The sequence below is a fragment of the Medicago sativa genome, chromosome 5 (assembly GCF_051527215.1).
Source record: "Medicago sativa cultivar Bolivia chromosome 5, Bolivia_mono, whole genome shotgun sequence".
NCBI lineage: Eukaryota > Viridiplantae > Streptophyta > Magnoliopsida > Fabales > Fabaceae > Medicago > Medicago sativa.
In genome coordinates, this window is record NC_140753.1 from 69453073 (window position 1) to 69468551 (window position 15479).

At 31.9% G+C, this 15479-nt stretch overlaps 2 protein-coding genes and 2 pseudogenes across 3 annotated transcripts; 2 read left to right on the plus strand and 2 right to left on the minus strand.

The window, feature by feature from the left end:
* The first annotated feature begins 1415 nt into the window (after window positions 1-1415).
* On the plus strand, window positions 1416-2897 carry LOC146924436 (receptor-like protein 9DC3; annotated as a pseudogene).
* Window positions 2898-2972: 75 nt separating this feature from the next.
* Window positions 2973-6368, minus strand: LOC146924437 (lysM domain receptor-like kinase 3). The gene is made up of 8 exons (XM_085709467.1): window positions 5878-6368; window positions 5281-5314; window positions 4814-5175; window positions 4226-4484; window positions 4041-4135; window positions 3688-3859; window positions 3503-3604; window positions 2973-3422 (listed from the first exon to the last, which is right to left on the minus strand). The coding sequence occupies exons 4-8, from the start codon at window positions 4364-4366 to the stop codon at window positions 3261-3263; spliced, it is 672 nt and encodes a 223-aa protein (XP_085565593.1). The 5' UTR covers window positions 4367-4484; window positions 4814-5175; window positions 5281-5314; window positions 5878-6368; the 3' UTR covers window positions 2973-3260.
* On the minus strand, window positions 5878-6538 carry LOC146924438 (lysM domain receptor-like kinase 3 pseudogene; annotated as a pseudogene). Its single transcript, XR_015010175.1, has one exon. The product of XR_015010175.1 is annotated as a lysM domain receptor-like kinase 3 pseudogene (transcript).
* Window positions 6539-11719: 5181 nt separating this feature from the next.
* LOC146924439 (receptor-like protein 7) lies at window positions 11720-15045 on the plus strand. Its single transcript, XM_085709469.1, has one exon. It carries the CDS (start codon window positions 11837-11839, stop codon window positions 14897-14899), a length of 3063 nt encoding a protein of 1020 aa, XP_085565595.1. The 5' UTR covers window positions 11720-11836; the 3' UTR covers window positions 14900-15045.
* The last annotated feature ends 434 nt before the right edge of the window (window positions 15046-15479 follow it).

Genomic DNA, 15479 nt, shown 5'->3' on the forward strand with positions numbered 1-15479 from the left:
ACACAGTTGCTAAAAACTCCTCGTCATTGGAATCTCGAACACCTATCGATGTCATAAAGCTTCCCATGATTGTACCTTAGTCCTTTGGAAGTACTCCAACTATACCAGCTGGACCCGATTTGCCTTTAGAAGAGCCATCTACATTCCAAAACCAAATCCTTCTCAGTATTCTAATCTGGAGTAGATGTACAATCTTGATTCCATCCTTTCATCCAAAAGCCTAATCTCAGCTTTATCATGTACAACAATTGGTCCCAATCCGTTCTATCATTTTCGAAAACTACTTTATTGCTTTGGTGCCATAGAGACCAAAAAACCACACGGCAAAGTGATACCCACAACTTCTTTTGAAAACTACCTTCTATTTTTCCCAACAAACATTCAAACCACTGTGCCGGAGTTGATTTTATCAGTATACAGTATACTCACATTCCATCATAACAACACCTGCATCCAAACTTTCCAGCTATAAGTACAGTGTAGAAATATGTGACTCACCGGTTCTTCTTATACATTGCAAAAAGGTCCGTTATCATCTTCTGTTATAATATTTAATCTCTTGAATCTATTCCTTGTGTTCAACTTCTCTTGAATTATAAACCAAACTTGCAAAAAGGTCCATATAATGTCGTTCACTACCAAACTCCCAACATGCCTTTGAAAATGATGATGCTGAATACTATACTTCCTAATCCTTTAATCAAATAGTCGGCATAAATACAGAAAATTAAATCATTATCATATGAGAAAGACCACATTACACATGAAGCAGAGACACAGAGACGAACACCAACCACCGAGAACAATTCCAAGTAAATGACAAACAAAACGCACATCAACTCAATCATATGTCCATTGTCCAACAAACAACGAACGTAACTTCAGGGCTTGAGACATTGTTACAAGTATAAGTTCATTTACATACTTCAACAGCAAGTAAATTAAATTAGTTTCTTGATAAAAAAAATTGTAGATAAATAGACTTGTATAAAAATATATATATAAAGGGTTAAATGTATTCCTGACAAATTGTTTAATTTAACCAAATCTATTTTCTTTAAGTTATGTGTTGGGTCACGATGGAGCTTGGGGACCATTCACTTTACCCAAAACCTTAACACAACTGAAAGATCAATATATGTAATAAGACTAGGTTTCCTTGATCTTTCCCACAATAGTTTGCTTTCTATCAATATCGAAAGCAGAGTTGACTCCATCTTACCCAACCTTGCGATATTATATTTATCTTCTAGTAATATTAGTAGTTTTCCTAAATTCTTAGCACAAAATCAAAATCTGGTAGAATTAGATCTCTATCATAACAAAATTCAAGGGAAAGTTCCTAAATGGTTTCACGAGAAGCTCTTACACACATGGAGGGACATTCGACATATTGATCTGAGTTTCAACAACTTGCAAGGAGATCTTCCAATTCCAAGTTATGGCATTTTCTACTTTTTACTCTCGAACAACAACTTCACAGGAAACATAAATTTTTCATTGTGCAACGCAACTTCCCTGAATGTGCTCAATTTGGCTCACAACAATTTAGCTGGCATGATTCCACAATGCTTGGGAACATTTCCTTCTCTTTCGGTATTGGATATGCAAATGAACAACCTCTATGGACACATTCCTAGAACCTTCTCCAAAGGAAATGCATTTGAGACAATAAAGTTGAATGGAGACCGATTGGAAGGACCATTACCACAGTCTTTGGCTCACTGCACAAAACTCCAAGTTTTAGATCACGTACGGAGACAACAATATAGAGGATAAGTTTCCCAATTGGCTAGCAACTTTACAAGAGCTACAGGTACTTAGCTTACGATCAAATAATCTTCGTGGTTCAATCACTTGTTCTAATACCAAGCATGCATTTCCCATGTTGAGAATTTATGATGTCTCTGCTAACAATTTTAGTGGTCCATTGCCAACTTCATGTCTCAAGAACTTTCAAGGAATGATGAATGTGAATGATAATAAAACTGGTTTGCAATACATTGGTAAGGCCAGTTACTATAATGATTCTGTGGTGGTCGTAGTAAAAGGACAATATATGGAGCTAACGAGGATATTGACCACGTTCACAACTATTGATTTATCAAATAACATGTTTGAAGGAGAAATTCCACAAGTCATTGGAGAATTAATTTCTCTCAAAGGCCTTAACCTTTCAAACAATAGAATCACAGGTACAATTCCTTATTCTTTGAGTAGTTTGAGAAATCTAGAGTGGTTAGACCTCTCAAGGAACCAATTGAAGGGTGAGATTCCTTTGGCTTTGACAAATTTGAATTTCCTCTCTTTCTTGAATCTTTCACAAAACCACCTTGAGGGAATCATGCCTACGGGTCAACAGTTTGGTACATTTGGAAATTATTCCTTTGAAGGAAATACAATGTTATGTGGATTTCCATTGTCAAAATCGTGCAAAACTGATGAAGATCGGTCGCCATATTCAACATCTAATGATGAAGAGGAATCTGGATTTGGCTGGAAAGCAGTGGTAATAGGATATTCATGTGGATCAATAGTTGGGATGCTATTGGGATGTAATGTGTTTGTAAATGGGAAACCCCGATGGGTTTCAAGACTAATGGAAAGCATATTTAGCGTAAGACTACAAAGAAAAAACACAACAGAGCTGCTGCAAATCGCAGAAGAACGAATTAGTTTCATGCGGCGATGTGTAGTTATATACATATACTGATATACACATGTTTGAAACTAATTTCTACTTCTCTGTTTGAGGAATGTAGTAGCATATGTCTTTTAATATCATTGTATTATCTATTTCAAGCTTTTATAAGAAGAAAATTAGTCACCAATTGTAATTCATGCTCATTTGAAGATTTTGTGCTAATAAATGTGCTGAAGGCTTCATTGCTTGGAAATATTTTTTTTTTTTTTTTGGTACATGCTTGGAAATATTCTTAATAAACTCTACTTGAAACAAAATCTGCAAAGTTGTCAAATGTCGTTGTTATATGACTACAACTGCATTGTATATATAATACAGTAAGTAGAAGTCCAAGTCTCCTCTTCTAGACATTAAGAATTATTGATGTTGTTATTTTATAGATAGAACATGAATGTATATATCTTGTGATATTATTATATACCGGCAGTAAATGATGCTGCAACCTCCAAATGAACTTGACTGTTACATACATACGGCTACAAATTGTTACATTTTTTCAGTTTTTCTCTTATAATAAATTTTACAACCAGTGCGTTATAAACATTGGAATTTCATTTCAATTTGAGTCATGCTCCATAACAGTACTCAATGCTGCACTGGCTGTCCTACTTCCATCATCAATTGTAGAATTAAGTGTCATTAGATAAACCACAACAGCTCTCATTGTTGGACGACGTTTCGGATCTCGGTTTAAGCAAGCCCTGGCAAGCTTTGCCATCTGCAAGTGGAAAAACAGGTAAAGTTTGTCTGATGCTGAAATCAGAAAAACAAAAATATTTATGATTCATAAATAAATACCTTGCTAATGGAATCAATTGAATAATTATCTCCTAGCCTTGGATCCACCAGCTTTCTTAGACCTTCTATAGGATCTCCCTTTTGATCAACAACTTCATCAAACTAACACAATATATAAACACTCACTTAGTTAAGGTTATCAATTGAGAATTAAAATTAGTGGGACTTTAACAATTAATAATTACCAAAGCTACAAGGCTCTTGTATTCATCAATAGATTCATTGGTCCTAATTTCAAGGCTCTCGAATTCGGTTTTATCGATCTTGATCACAGCTGGTTTAGCAGAAATTAGTTCATAAAGAACAACTCCAAAAGCATATACATCTATCTTGCGAGAAATACGTCCGTATACATTTCTGCACAAAAGTAATTATGGTAGAGTTAAACTAAGGAAGAGGACTAGTTTTTACTTTTTCACCTAATGAGTTATGACTAGTTGATTACTCAATACTCATGTTGAAAGAAACTAAAAAATGGCTCTTTGATTTCAAAATTTCAAATCCTATATCATAAAAAGAGAAGCAGAATTCATCATACTCAGGTGGCATGTAACCAAATGTGCCAGCCACATGAAGAGTGTTATCTGTTGAATTTGCAGAATCAGTAAGCCTGGTTAATCCAAAATCTGCAATCTGTAATAATAAGAATAATGTATGATCTACCACAATTATCTCAAGAAGGAAAATAGTAAGTCCTAACAAAATAGAAGTGCAGTACTATACCTTCCCTCTGAAGTTTTCATTTAATAAAATATTATCTGATTTGATGTCGCGATGGATGTATACAGGCACTGAATGCTCATGAATGTATTCAAGGCCTCTTGCTACATCCAGAGCAATTTGCATCCTGGTAGACCACGTCATCGGTCCTCTCTCTGTAAATAGTTTCACTTGATCCTTTTAGGCTAGAGTCGTTTTATTCACATTAATGCAACAACACTGAAAATAGAGATCCTTCAACACAATATCCAATCAAGTGTACCTATATATGTTCAAACAAACACACATATTACTCAAATAAGTTTATAGAGCAACAATTAACTTTATAAAACAAAACATGATTTAAGTTTGAAAATTTACCAGGTTGGAGTGATGAACTCTTGTTAAGATTTTCAGTTCAGCAAGAAATTCTCTTGTTGCTTGCATCTTCATCTTTTTTATTGCAGTTTTCTGTGTTATTGAAGAGAACATATATAAGTCTAAAATAGTCACATGGAGGTTATTATCTTCCTATTTAAACCTTTCATATGCAACTTTTCTTTCAAATGATCAATGCAAATTAAAACTAACAATGCTATTATGATAACAAACCTTGTCTCTCGGCTCTCCATAGTAGACTTCACCAAAACCACCTTGACCAATTTTGTTAGCCAAGCTGAAGTTATCAGTAGCATTGGCGAGTTCTTCGTACGAAAATTTAGGTGATTTGTCCACCACAATATATTTTGATGGCAATTTAGACTCCTCTGCATTCTTCTTTCGAAAGTATCTAGCATATATACAAATTGCTAATAACAAAACCATGCATATTCCTCCGACAGCAGTAGCTAAACTCCTAGCTAAATGACCTGCTTATTTATATAGATAGAAATTTAAGCTAAGAGACATGCCAAAAATATGTAGTCATCAACATGGCCGATTCTCTGATATGTTTGAAGGCCAAACCTGCTTTTCTGCAAGAGAGAAATGGAAATATAAATAATGATTATCGAACAAAACATAAATGAATGTTCATTGTTGTGAGCACTCAGCATGAAGGGTAATAGATTAAAACTTACCTGTGGGGCAAGGGAACATAAACTCCATTTTTATCTGCAAAGTTAAAAGGAAAAAAAAAATCAATAAAAGAATGAATATTAAATTGGATAATATAGTCAAACATTAACGCTTTGTTTGGATAAACAACTCAATGAAGCGCTTACCACATAAGTTATTTCTATAATAAAAGAAAAAATAAAGGCAAACTATTTTCATATAAGTCATAAACAACTTATTAACTAATTGCAAGTTCTTTTCATAAGCTCTCTACAGTCTCACAAGTAGATAAACTCAGATAAGTCGATTCAAACAGGTCTGATATGAATATTAAATTGGATAATATAGTCAAACATTAACGCTTTGTTTGGATAAACAACTCAATGAAGCGCTTACCACATAAGTTATTTCTATAATAAAAGAAAAAATAAAGGCAAACTATTTTCATATAAGTCATAAACAACTTATTAACTAATTGCAAGTTCTTTTCATAAGCTCTCTACAGTCTCACAAGTAGATAAACTCAGATAAGTCGATTCAAACAGGTCTGATATACTTTTTTGACAAATTTTGAAATTCAAAATATTGAAACTCAAATAAAAGCAAAATAATAATCTGACCTTTCCCTGGAATAAAAACCAGACCACTTCCTTTGCTGAAATTGACACCAGGGTTCTACCTCTGCAGCAACTCAGCCTTAACCTTTGTATGCTTCGCAATGGACCTCAAAGTGTGCTCAGAACTAAGAGGATATGTTATGAACAAACCATAATCCTTGGAAACCAGTCTGTCTCCACAGGAACAGTTAACAGTAACATTAACCTTCACAGAATCAGGAATAGAGCTTGGTGCATAACCATTGACCTTCTCCATCCACTCTTTATTGGTCAAATTGCTAAAATTAAACTCAGCAATTGAAGCATAGGTATCTCTTGGCTGAGGCTCGTACAGAAACGTGTGACCAAGAAACTCATCATTAATGCAATCACAAGGGAATGGAACATTCACTCTTGAATAAACACGGAGCATATCTTGGCTTGGTAGAGTGTCAGTGTTGTAGCCGAAAATATCTTTAGGTGTTGAAACAACCTTGGATTGCATGATGTTTGTTATTTTTCTCAAGTTTATAGATTTCCTTATTTTATGGGAAGCTAAAGCTAAGTCACAAGTTTTGCTACATTTTGATTCTGATGTGATGGATTGAGAGACAAGTAACAAGAATAAAAGTGATAATCTGAATTTGATGATTGGTTTCATTGTGAGATTACAATAGGAATACATAATAAGAATTTGGGCATGTTGTGATATTCCTATTGTCCACAAACTCTTACTATACACAGGCACGGATCTAGTGCGGGAGCAATGGGATCAAGCGACCCCACTTGCCTCCACATGTGTATTGTATTTTTATCTCAAAATTGGATATATATCTAATTTGATCCTTCTTTATATGATATTATTGTCTTCACATAGTCTATTTATTACACTATAAAAATTACAAAACTAAGAAGGATCCTAATGAGTGTTCTAAGAGCACTAGTTAATATATCAAAAGGAGTATTTTTTTTTTTTTATATATGTAAAAAGTTGTTATAATTATTAGGGTTAAATATGTTTTTGGTCCCTATAAATATATCAACTTTTCGTTTTAGTCCCTCTAAAATTTTCCTTCAACTTTTGGTCCCTATAAAATTTTCAATCACTACTTTTGGTCCCTATTTTCAAATTTATTTATTTATTTTTTAATGAAATTGTGCAGAAATGTGTAAAATATTCTAAAACAATTTCCTGAAAAAAAAATTAGAATTTTTTAACAAAACACAAATTAAATATGAATTTTTAACCGTAAAAAATATAAAAAATCATATTAAATTCATGTTTTGTTAAAAAATTATAAAAAAATTTTGGAGTGATTCTTGTAATATTTTGAATTTTTCTGGAAAATTTTATTAAAAAATATGAATTCTACATATGAGTTTACTTTAAAAGAGGGACCAAAAGTGAAGATTGAAAATTTTATAGGGACTAAAAGTTGAAGGAAAATTTTAGAGGGACTAAAACAAAAAGTTGACATATTTATAGGGACCAAAAATATATTTAACCCTAATTATTATATCGATACAAATAATGCTTATTTTTAAGATAAAATTTTCTTTTATGAAATCTTTAACCAATTATCTCAGAGCATATCGTTGGCAAGACCATACAACTACTATTATAATATAAACTATTCTTATATTTGTTGAAAAAGGTTGTGGCTGATGCTACGTTGGTGGTGAAAAAATAATTAATTATGGTTATATTTTTTATACTCTGCTAAAAATGGACAAATATTTTTTTAAAAAAATCAACATTTTAGGACAATTATAAATATAACTTGTATAATTTTCGCACGCTTATCCGTTTATAAAGTTTATATAAATTTTTATGATATAACTTGACCTCACTTATTAAAATTTTTGGATCCGTCACTGACTATACATAATAAGTTAGCTTTCATTTTCTCTCTATCACAATTAAAAATAAACCAAAATACACTCTAACTTGACCTAAGGTTACAACCAAAATATTCAAAGTAAAATCCGAAAATATTTCTAAAGAGTAAACGGGACCTAAGGTTACAACCAAAACACACTCTAACTTGACCAAGAAGCTAATAACCAGACCCAACTAATTAACTAACCCAAAAGATCCCCAGGAACTACAATTATTTTCATATCGACAGTTGGAAGATTTTTTATAAAGCACAATTACTTAACTTAGAATGCTTTTTTTTAAAGATTAATTTAGAATGCTTAAAAAATATTCGAGAATTCTTTAACAAGACATTTATAATATTAAATAAGAATGATCGGATCGATACATCCATTTTGTATTGCACCCGCATATTATGTGTCCAGAATTTATATGTAGAGATAGATGTATTTTATTTTTTTTCTTTCGAGAGGTAGTGATAGAAGAAAATGAAAACATGCATTGAATTGAATAGCATCTTCACAATGGAAGACCAAGACTTTTGAAATTGAACCGTATAACACTGAAGTTGGAATCCTTTTCAAGGTTGCAGCTCTAACGTATATGACAAGAAATATTGGTTAAATATCATTCACAATGAGAAATATTGGTTAAATATTGGTTAAATATCATTCACATATATTCACACGCGCACTATGAAAGGATTGATTTTTGTTGGAGCGTTTGTAACTATCAAATCCAGATACTCTAAACATGAAAACGTACCCGTATCAGATAAGTATTGGATATTGATATTTTACAGATACTCTCGCATACATATCTACGGAGTATCAAAATTTATTATTTTAATTTTTAATAAATATTATATCGGATAATTATAATATACTCGACATCAGGGGCGGTTCCCTTCATTGACACGAGGTAGCCATGGCTACCCCAAAAAAAAGATATTTTTGAATAGGTTGGTATGTTTTTATATCTAGCTACCCCAAACATATTTATTTGTTAAAAATTAGCATAAATAAGAAAGTAAACAAATTACTACGAAGAGTGATAGATTTATTTGTAGGGTCTTGTTAACGAGTTCCCTCGGAACACTTTTTAAGCATTCCTAATAAAGAAATTATTCTTTGAAAAAATTTAAAACTTCAATTTCCAATGCAATAAATGCACAAACTTTTATAAAAACTTACCACTTTATGTGTTTAAAGAGTACCCCGGGGGCACTAGTTAACATTTCCCTTATTTGTATTAGTTTAACACTTTCTGTCTAAGTAACAAATATAAAGAAAACTTTTGTAAGAATCAAAATTGTCAAAACAAGCATAAACAAATTAAACATATAATGAGTTTTTTTTGCAAATAATTTATTTGTTTACATTGAAAAAGATATTATTAGTGTATTTAGTATACAATCAATTATGAATAAAATTAAATTTTTAAAACTTGTTGTGCCCAACTTTTCTAAATAGTAATAGTTATTGTCAATTTTTATTTGCTTTGTTATTGCTTTAATTTACATTTCATGTAAGTAAAAATTATTTATTTTTTTCTAACATATTAGTTAAGTTTAGGGTTAAATTTGGTTTTAGTCTATAGAACACTCTCGATTTTTAAGTTAAATTCATAATATTTTATTTAATTTTAGTCCTTAATTTATTGTTATCAAGATTAAATGACCAAAAACACTCATTGTTTAGGAAAAAATAGAATAATTTTTTTTTTGTAGTGACTAAACCTAAAAGGTTATAATTTATTGGACTACAATTAAACTTTTCTTTAAATTTAATTTAATAGGTCAAATGCATCTAAAGGTCCTTTAAGTTTTTCGTTTTTCTCAAAGTGGTCCTTTAAGTTTCAAAAGTCCCAAACAAATCCTTTAAGTTTTTCGTTTGTGATTCTAGATATTTCATCATTTTGTTATAATTTTTTTGGATGCTAAAATTTTGAAATTTTTTTTTAAAAAAAACTATTTCAAATAGTTTTTCATAAAAAACATTTTTGAAATATATCATTTTGAAAAAATATGCGATTTTTACTCTATAAAATATCAAACAATAAATATTTAGGTTAGTGAATGTCAAAATATCTTTTTAACTTATAACAAATGAATTTGAAATAACTTATAATATTTTTGAATAAATTTCCAAAAAATCTATTTTTTAAAATACAAAGAAAAATCTATTTTTTTAGAAACTATAACAAACAGGCCCTGAATCACCGAGTTAGTGAGTTTGCAATGACGTTGAGATCGAACAAACCCTAACCTTTCTTTAGTTGAGAGAGCGGCAATGTACTGACTGGAAGCACTTCGATTATATTTATTTGGGACTTGTTGCTTTTATACGACTAGGAAAGTACTTTGATCCATCATGTCTCTTTTTTTCTAAAAAAGAAAATCAAATTTGTTTGAATTTTGGATTTTTATAAAAATAAATAAAAAATCAAGTGTGGTCCATTTAAAGAACCCAAATGAATATAATGCATGTGGATGCTCTAAATAAATTCAAAGAATGACTACAATTACCAATTGAGTTGTTAAAATGGGTCTGAATTGCAAAAGAGACCACAATCTGAAGTCTAGTTATTCCTCTTGTAAACACCGTTACTATTGAGCTTGATCAATGCATGTGACTTCTGGAATTTTATTTACACCAATATATATAAGAGAAATATGATGTAGTTTTTTTTAAGTTGAGTCAGCCGATACAAAGTTTTTATTTTGATCTCCTATTAATGGACGGTGAAAATTGATCTTTCAAGTTGTTCAATCTTGACAAGATAAGTTGTTCAATCTTGGAATTTGATACCAAGTTTTCAATAAATACAAAATCTTTCAATTCTACTATTTGGATAATAAACTTGGAGAGTTACTTGAAATGGTTATACAAAATTTTCTATACAATTTATACAGGAGTGGTTTATAGTTTTTTGATGAGAAATTATGAGAAAAGGCTAACTTTTATTGTTTTTATGTGTTGATGAAGAATTGGATGAAAGGTATGGGAAAAGGTTAAATAATCAAATATGTGACTTTTCAGTCCCACCACCCTACTATTTTTTAAATATTTTATTTATTTTGTTGACTATACTTATCTCAAATCAGATGTTAAACCTTTGTCACTATTTGTTGGGCCATTAGGGTGAGTCTCTCTCGATTGGATTATTACATTGCGATAACATCAACCACATAACTGAATTGGATATATATTTTCACTCAAAATTTTGACGTTGCATTTATGGGTCCTCTCATTTATACGTTATTCACCCAAAATCATGACAATTCTCCCTCAAGTATAAGTTTTTGTGTTTTTTATCCAACATCAAGAATCTCTCTTGCTATCACCAAATTTGACTATGAGCAATCACACAAATGAGTTGGACATCACATTTTCACCCAAAACCTTAAAACATAATATACGAGTCATCTCACTTATATAGTGTTCAACCTCATCTCTTCCATAATTTGGAGACCATGTGTCAAAAGCCCACCAAATTAAGGGACCAGAATTGTTATTAGAAAAGTGCAGGATAAATTAGAGAAAACATTATGTGATGGGAACCAAATTTTTTAGAAATAAAATACGATGGTAAAAATAGTGAATTTAAGAAAATAGAGATCAAAACTATATGTAAAGCTGAAGAAGTCCAAGTATCAGGTTTTGGATACAATTAATTATGTTGATGTTTTCTTCACTTCGTGCGTATATTTTTTACCAAATACTCATTGTGAAGTGATAAGTGATAACTATAAGGTGAAGCTGAACATGCAAAAGAAGTCCAATTTGAGTGCTACATGCAGTTCAAAAAGTCTTGCTATTTAATTTAATGCATGTTTTGATTTTCTTCCCATCTTAAATATACACCAAACTTTTCTATGGATGCTAATGAATTAATGTTGTTGTCAATTGTCATATCATTGAAGCAGCAACCAGAAAATTTCTTCCTCCAAAGCAAGAGCATGCTTGCAAGACTCAATTTGTAAACAATCCCCATCTAATACCAATGCTTATATAATAAATAGAGAGCCTAATCAATTGGTACATCCAAAATCATCAAGTAAAAAAATAAAGAATATCAAGGAAAGAGTTTAAGTTGCTCTAAATGGGGTCCTGTTTTGTTCTATTGCCCTATTTTACCTTTCACTTGTTCTTGTTGCTGCTGTTTACTCATTTTACTTCCTACACTTTCTCATTATGCAACTATAATGACAGCTTTGCCTTGTTACAATTCAAGAACTTACTTCTTGTCAATGGCACTTCATCTCAGCATGATATTTGGCCTAGTTGTTCCTCTTTTTCTTTCAAGACAGAATCTTGGAAAAACAATACAGATTGTTGCGAATGGGATGGTGTCACGTGCGACATTGTTTTGGATCATGTGATCGGTTTGGACCTTAGTTGCAACAATCTTAAAGGCGAATTACATCTCAATAGTACTATCTTCCAACTTAAACACCTTCAACGACTCAACTTGGCTTTTAATGATTTTTCCGGGTCTTCGGTGCCTGGAGATATTGGTGATTTCGTGAATCTCACACATCTCAATTTTTCAAATACTGGAATCATTGGTAATATTCCTTCCACAATCTCTCACTTGTCAAAATTAGTATCACTTGATCTTAGCAGTAACTGGTACATGGATCAAAAACTCAAACTTGATCCCTTCACATGGAAGAAACTCATTCATAACGCTACTAATTTAAGCGAGCTTCATCTGAACAGTGTTGATATGTCTTCAATCAGAGAGAATTCCTTGTTGCTGCTAAATAATTTGTCATCCTCTCTGGTCTCTCTTAGTCTAGGGAACACTAGTTTGCAAGGAAATTTAGCAAGTGACATTCTCTCTTTACCTAATCTTCAAGAACTAGATTTGTCATCTAACGAGGACCTTATTGGAAAACTTCCAATGTTCAACTGGAGCACTCCTCTAAGGTACTTGGATCTCTCTTTAACTTTTTTCTCAGGTGAAATTCCTTATTCCATAGGTCAGTTGAAGTCTCTCAACCAGTTATCGCTTAAAGCATGTGATTTGGATGGATTAGTTCCTCAATCTTTATGGAACCTCACTCAACTAACACATTTGGACCTTTCATTTAACAAACTTAACGGTGAGATCCCATCATTACTTTCAAACCTCGCACATCTTACTTACTTGGATCTTGAACAAAATAGCTTCACCGGCTTGATCTCGAATATGTTCCACAAGATTATCAAATTAGAATATTTAGATATTTCCTTTAACAACATTACAGGTCAAGTTCCCTCATCATTGTTCCATCTAACTCAACTTTCTTATTTAGATTTATCATTTAATAAATTTGTTGGCCCAATACCAACAAAAATCAACAAACATTCAAAATTGAGTACTGTGGATTTAAATAATAACATGTTAAATGGAACAATTCCACTCTGGTGTTATTATTTGTCTTCTTTGTTGGAGTTGTACCTCGGTGACAACCACCTCACAGGGTCCATTGGAGAGTTCTCAACTTATTCTTTGCAAAAATTGCTTCTCTCTAATAACAAGCTACAGGGTCATTTTCCAAATTCAATATTTAAATTCCAAAATCTTACTTACTTAGGTTTGTCATCAACAAACTTGACCGGTGATGTGGACTTTCATCAATTTTCAAAGTTTAAAAAACTAACTTTCCTTGATCTTTCCCACAACAATTTTCTTTCTATCAACATTGATAGCAGTGTTGACTCCATCTCGCCCAACCTTGATTCATTATATTTATCTTCTAGTAATATTAATAGTTTTCCTAATTTCTTAGCACAACTTCAAAATCTGCAAGAATTAGATCTATCTAATAACATAATTCAAGGAAAAGTTCCTAAATGGTTTCATGAGAAGCTCTTACACACATGGAAGCAAATTCAACATATTGATCTGAGTTTCAACAAGTTGCAAGGAGATCTTCCAATTCCACCTTATGGCATTCAATACTTTTCACTCTCAAACAACAATTTCAAAGGAGATATTGCTTCGTCATTGTGCAATGCAAGTTCCCTTACTATGCTCAATTTGGCTCACAACAATTTAACAGGCATGATTCCACAATGCCTAGGAACATTTCCTTCTCTTTCTATCTTGGATATGCAAATGAACGACTTGTATGGAAGCTTGCCTAGCACCTTTTCCGAAGGAAATACATTTGAGACGATAAAGTTGAATGGAAATCAATTGGAAGGACCATTACCACAGTCTTTGGCTCAATGCATAAATCTTGAAGTTTTGGACCTTGGTGACAACAACATAAAAGATACATTTCCCAATTGGCTAGAAACTCTACATGAGTTACATGTGCTAAGTTTACGATCAAATAATCTTCATGGTGCAATCACCTGCTCTAGCACCAAGCATACATTTTCCAAGTTGAGAATTTTCGATGTCTCTAACAACAATTTTAGTGGGCCTTTGCCAACATCATGCATCAAGAACTTTCAAGGAATGATGAATGTGAATGACAGCCAAATTGGTTTGCAATACATGGGTAAGGCCAATTACTATAATGATTCCGTTGTGGTCATAATGAAAGGTTTTTCTATGGAGCTAACAAAGATATTGACTACTTTCACAACTATTGATTTATCAAATAACATGTTTGAAGGAGAAATTTCAGAAGTCATTGGAGAATTAAATTCTCTCAAAGGCCTGAACTTTTCAAACAATGAAATCACTGGTACCATTCCACAATCTTTAAGTCGTTTGAGAAATTTGGAGTGGCTGGATCTCTCAAGGAACCAGTTGACCGGAGAGATTCCTGAGGCTTTGACGAATTTGAATTTCCTCTCTGTCTTAAACCTTTCAGAAAACCACCTTGAGGGAATCATACCTACAGGTCAGCAGTTTGATACATTTGGAAATGATTCCTATGAAGGGAATACAATGTTATGTGGATTTCCATTGTCTAAATCATGCAAAAACGATGAAGATCAACCACCACGTTCAGTATCTGAAGATGAAGATGAATCAGGATTTGGCTGGAAAGCGGTAGCAATAGGATATGCATGCGGGACAATAATTGGGTTACTCTTGGGATATAGTGTATTCTTCACTAGTAAACCTCAATGGTTTGCAAGACTTGTTGAACTTATATTTAACATTAGACTGAATAGAACAAATAATAGAACCAGTGCAAATCGCAGAAGATTGAATTAACTTGATATGTAGTCTTCTAATTAATTTGAACTTCTCTGTTTGAGTAATGTAGTATTGTATTATATTTTTTTTAGTACCATTGTGTTATATATTTCACGTATTGTACAATTATTAAAATTATAGTAGTGATCAATCTTTCATGTTTATTTCCATGATTTTAAATGCATATACTCTCTAAAATATGCTCAAAATTTCAGATGGTTGGAATGAAATGAACATTCTTTTAGAGCAAAACATGGCAATAGAAAGTGAACATTTGGATATCAATGAGGTCTGAATGATTTAAATATTTGATTTCTCAATGGTGTTTGAACCCATATTAGTGTGTGTTGGAATTTAATCTAAGAATATGTGTGTATTTTGAATGTGTGGAAAGATTGCAATATGAATATGATGATAGTTGGTATTGGTTTCTTAGATTATGCTGCAAGGGGAATTTAACTGCTCATGAAATAAAGCTGTGGAAATTTGGAGTCGATAATGCGTCATATATAGAAGCTGTTTTTTTATTTTTTAAGATGAAAATTGAAAACAAAAGAAGTTTATGAATATTATTTTTTTGACGCAAGTTTATAAATAA

Coding starts and splice junctions, on each gene's coding strand:
- LOC146924437 (XM_085709467.1), bottom strand. CDS start 4,366: ATGACGTGGTCTACCAGGATGCAAATTGCTCTGGATGTAGCAAGAGGC. Junction 3,860..4,040: donor TTTGGTTACATGCCACCTGA/GTATGATGAATT, acceptor ACTTTTGTGCAG/AAATGTATACGGACGTATTT. Junction 3,605..3,687: donor ACAAGAGCCTTGTAGCTTTG/GTAATTATTAAT, acceptor ATATTGTGTTAG/TTTGATGAAGTTGTTGATCA.
- LOC146924439 (XM_085709469.1), top strand. CDS start 11,837: ATGGGGTCCTGTTTTGTTCTATTGCCCTATTTTACCTTTCACTTGTTC.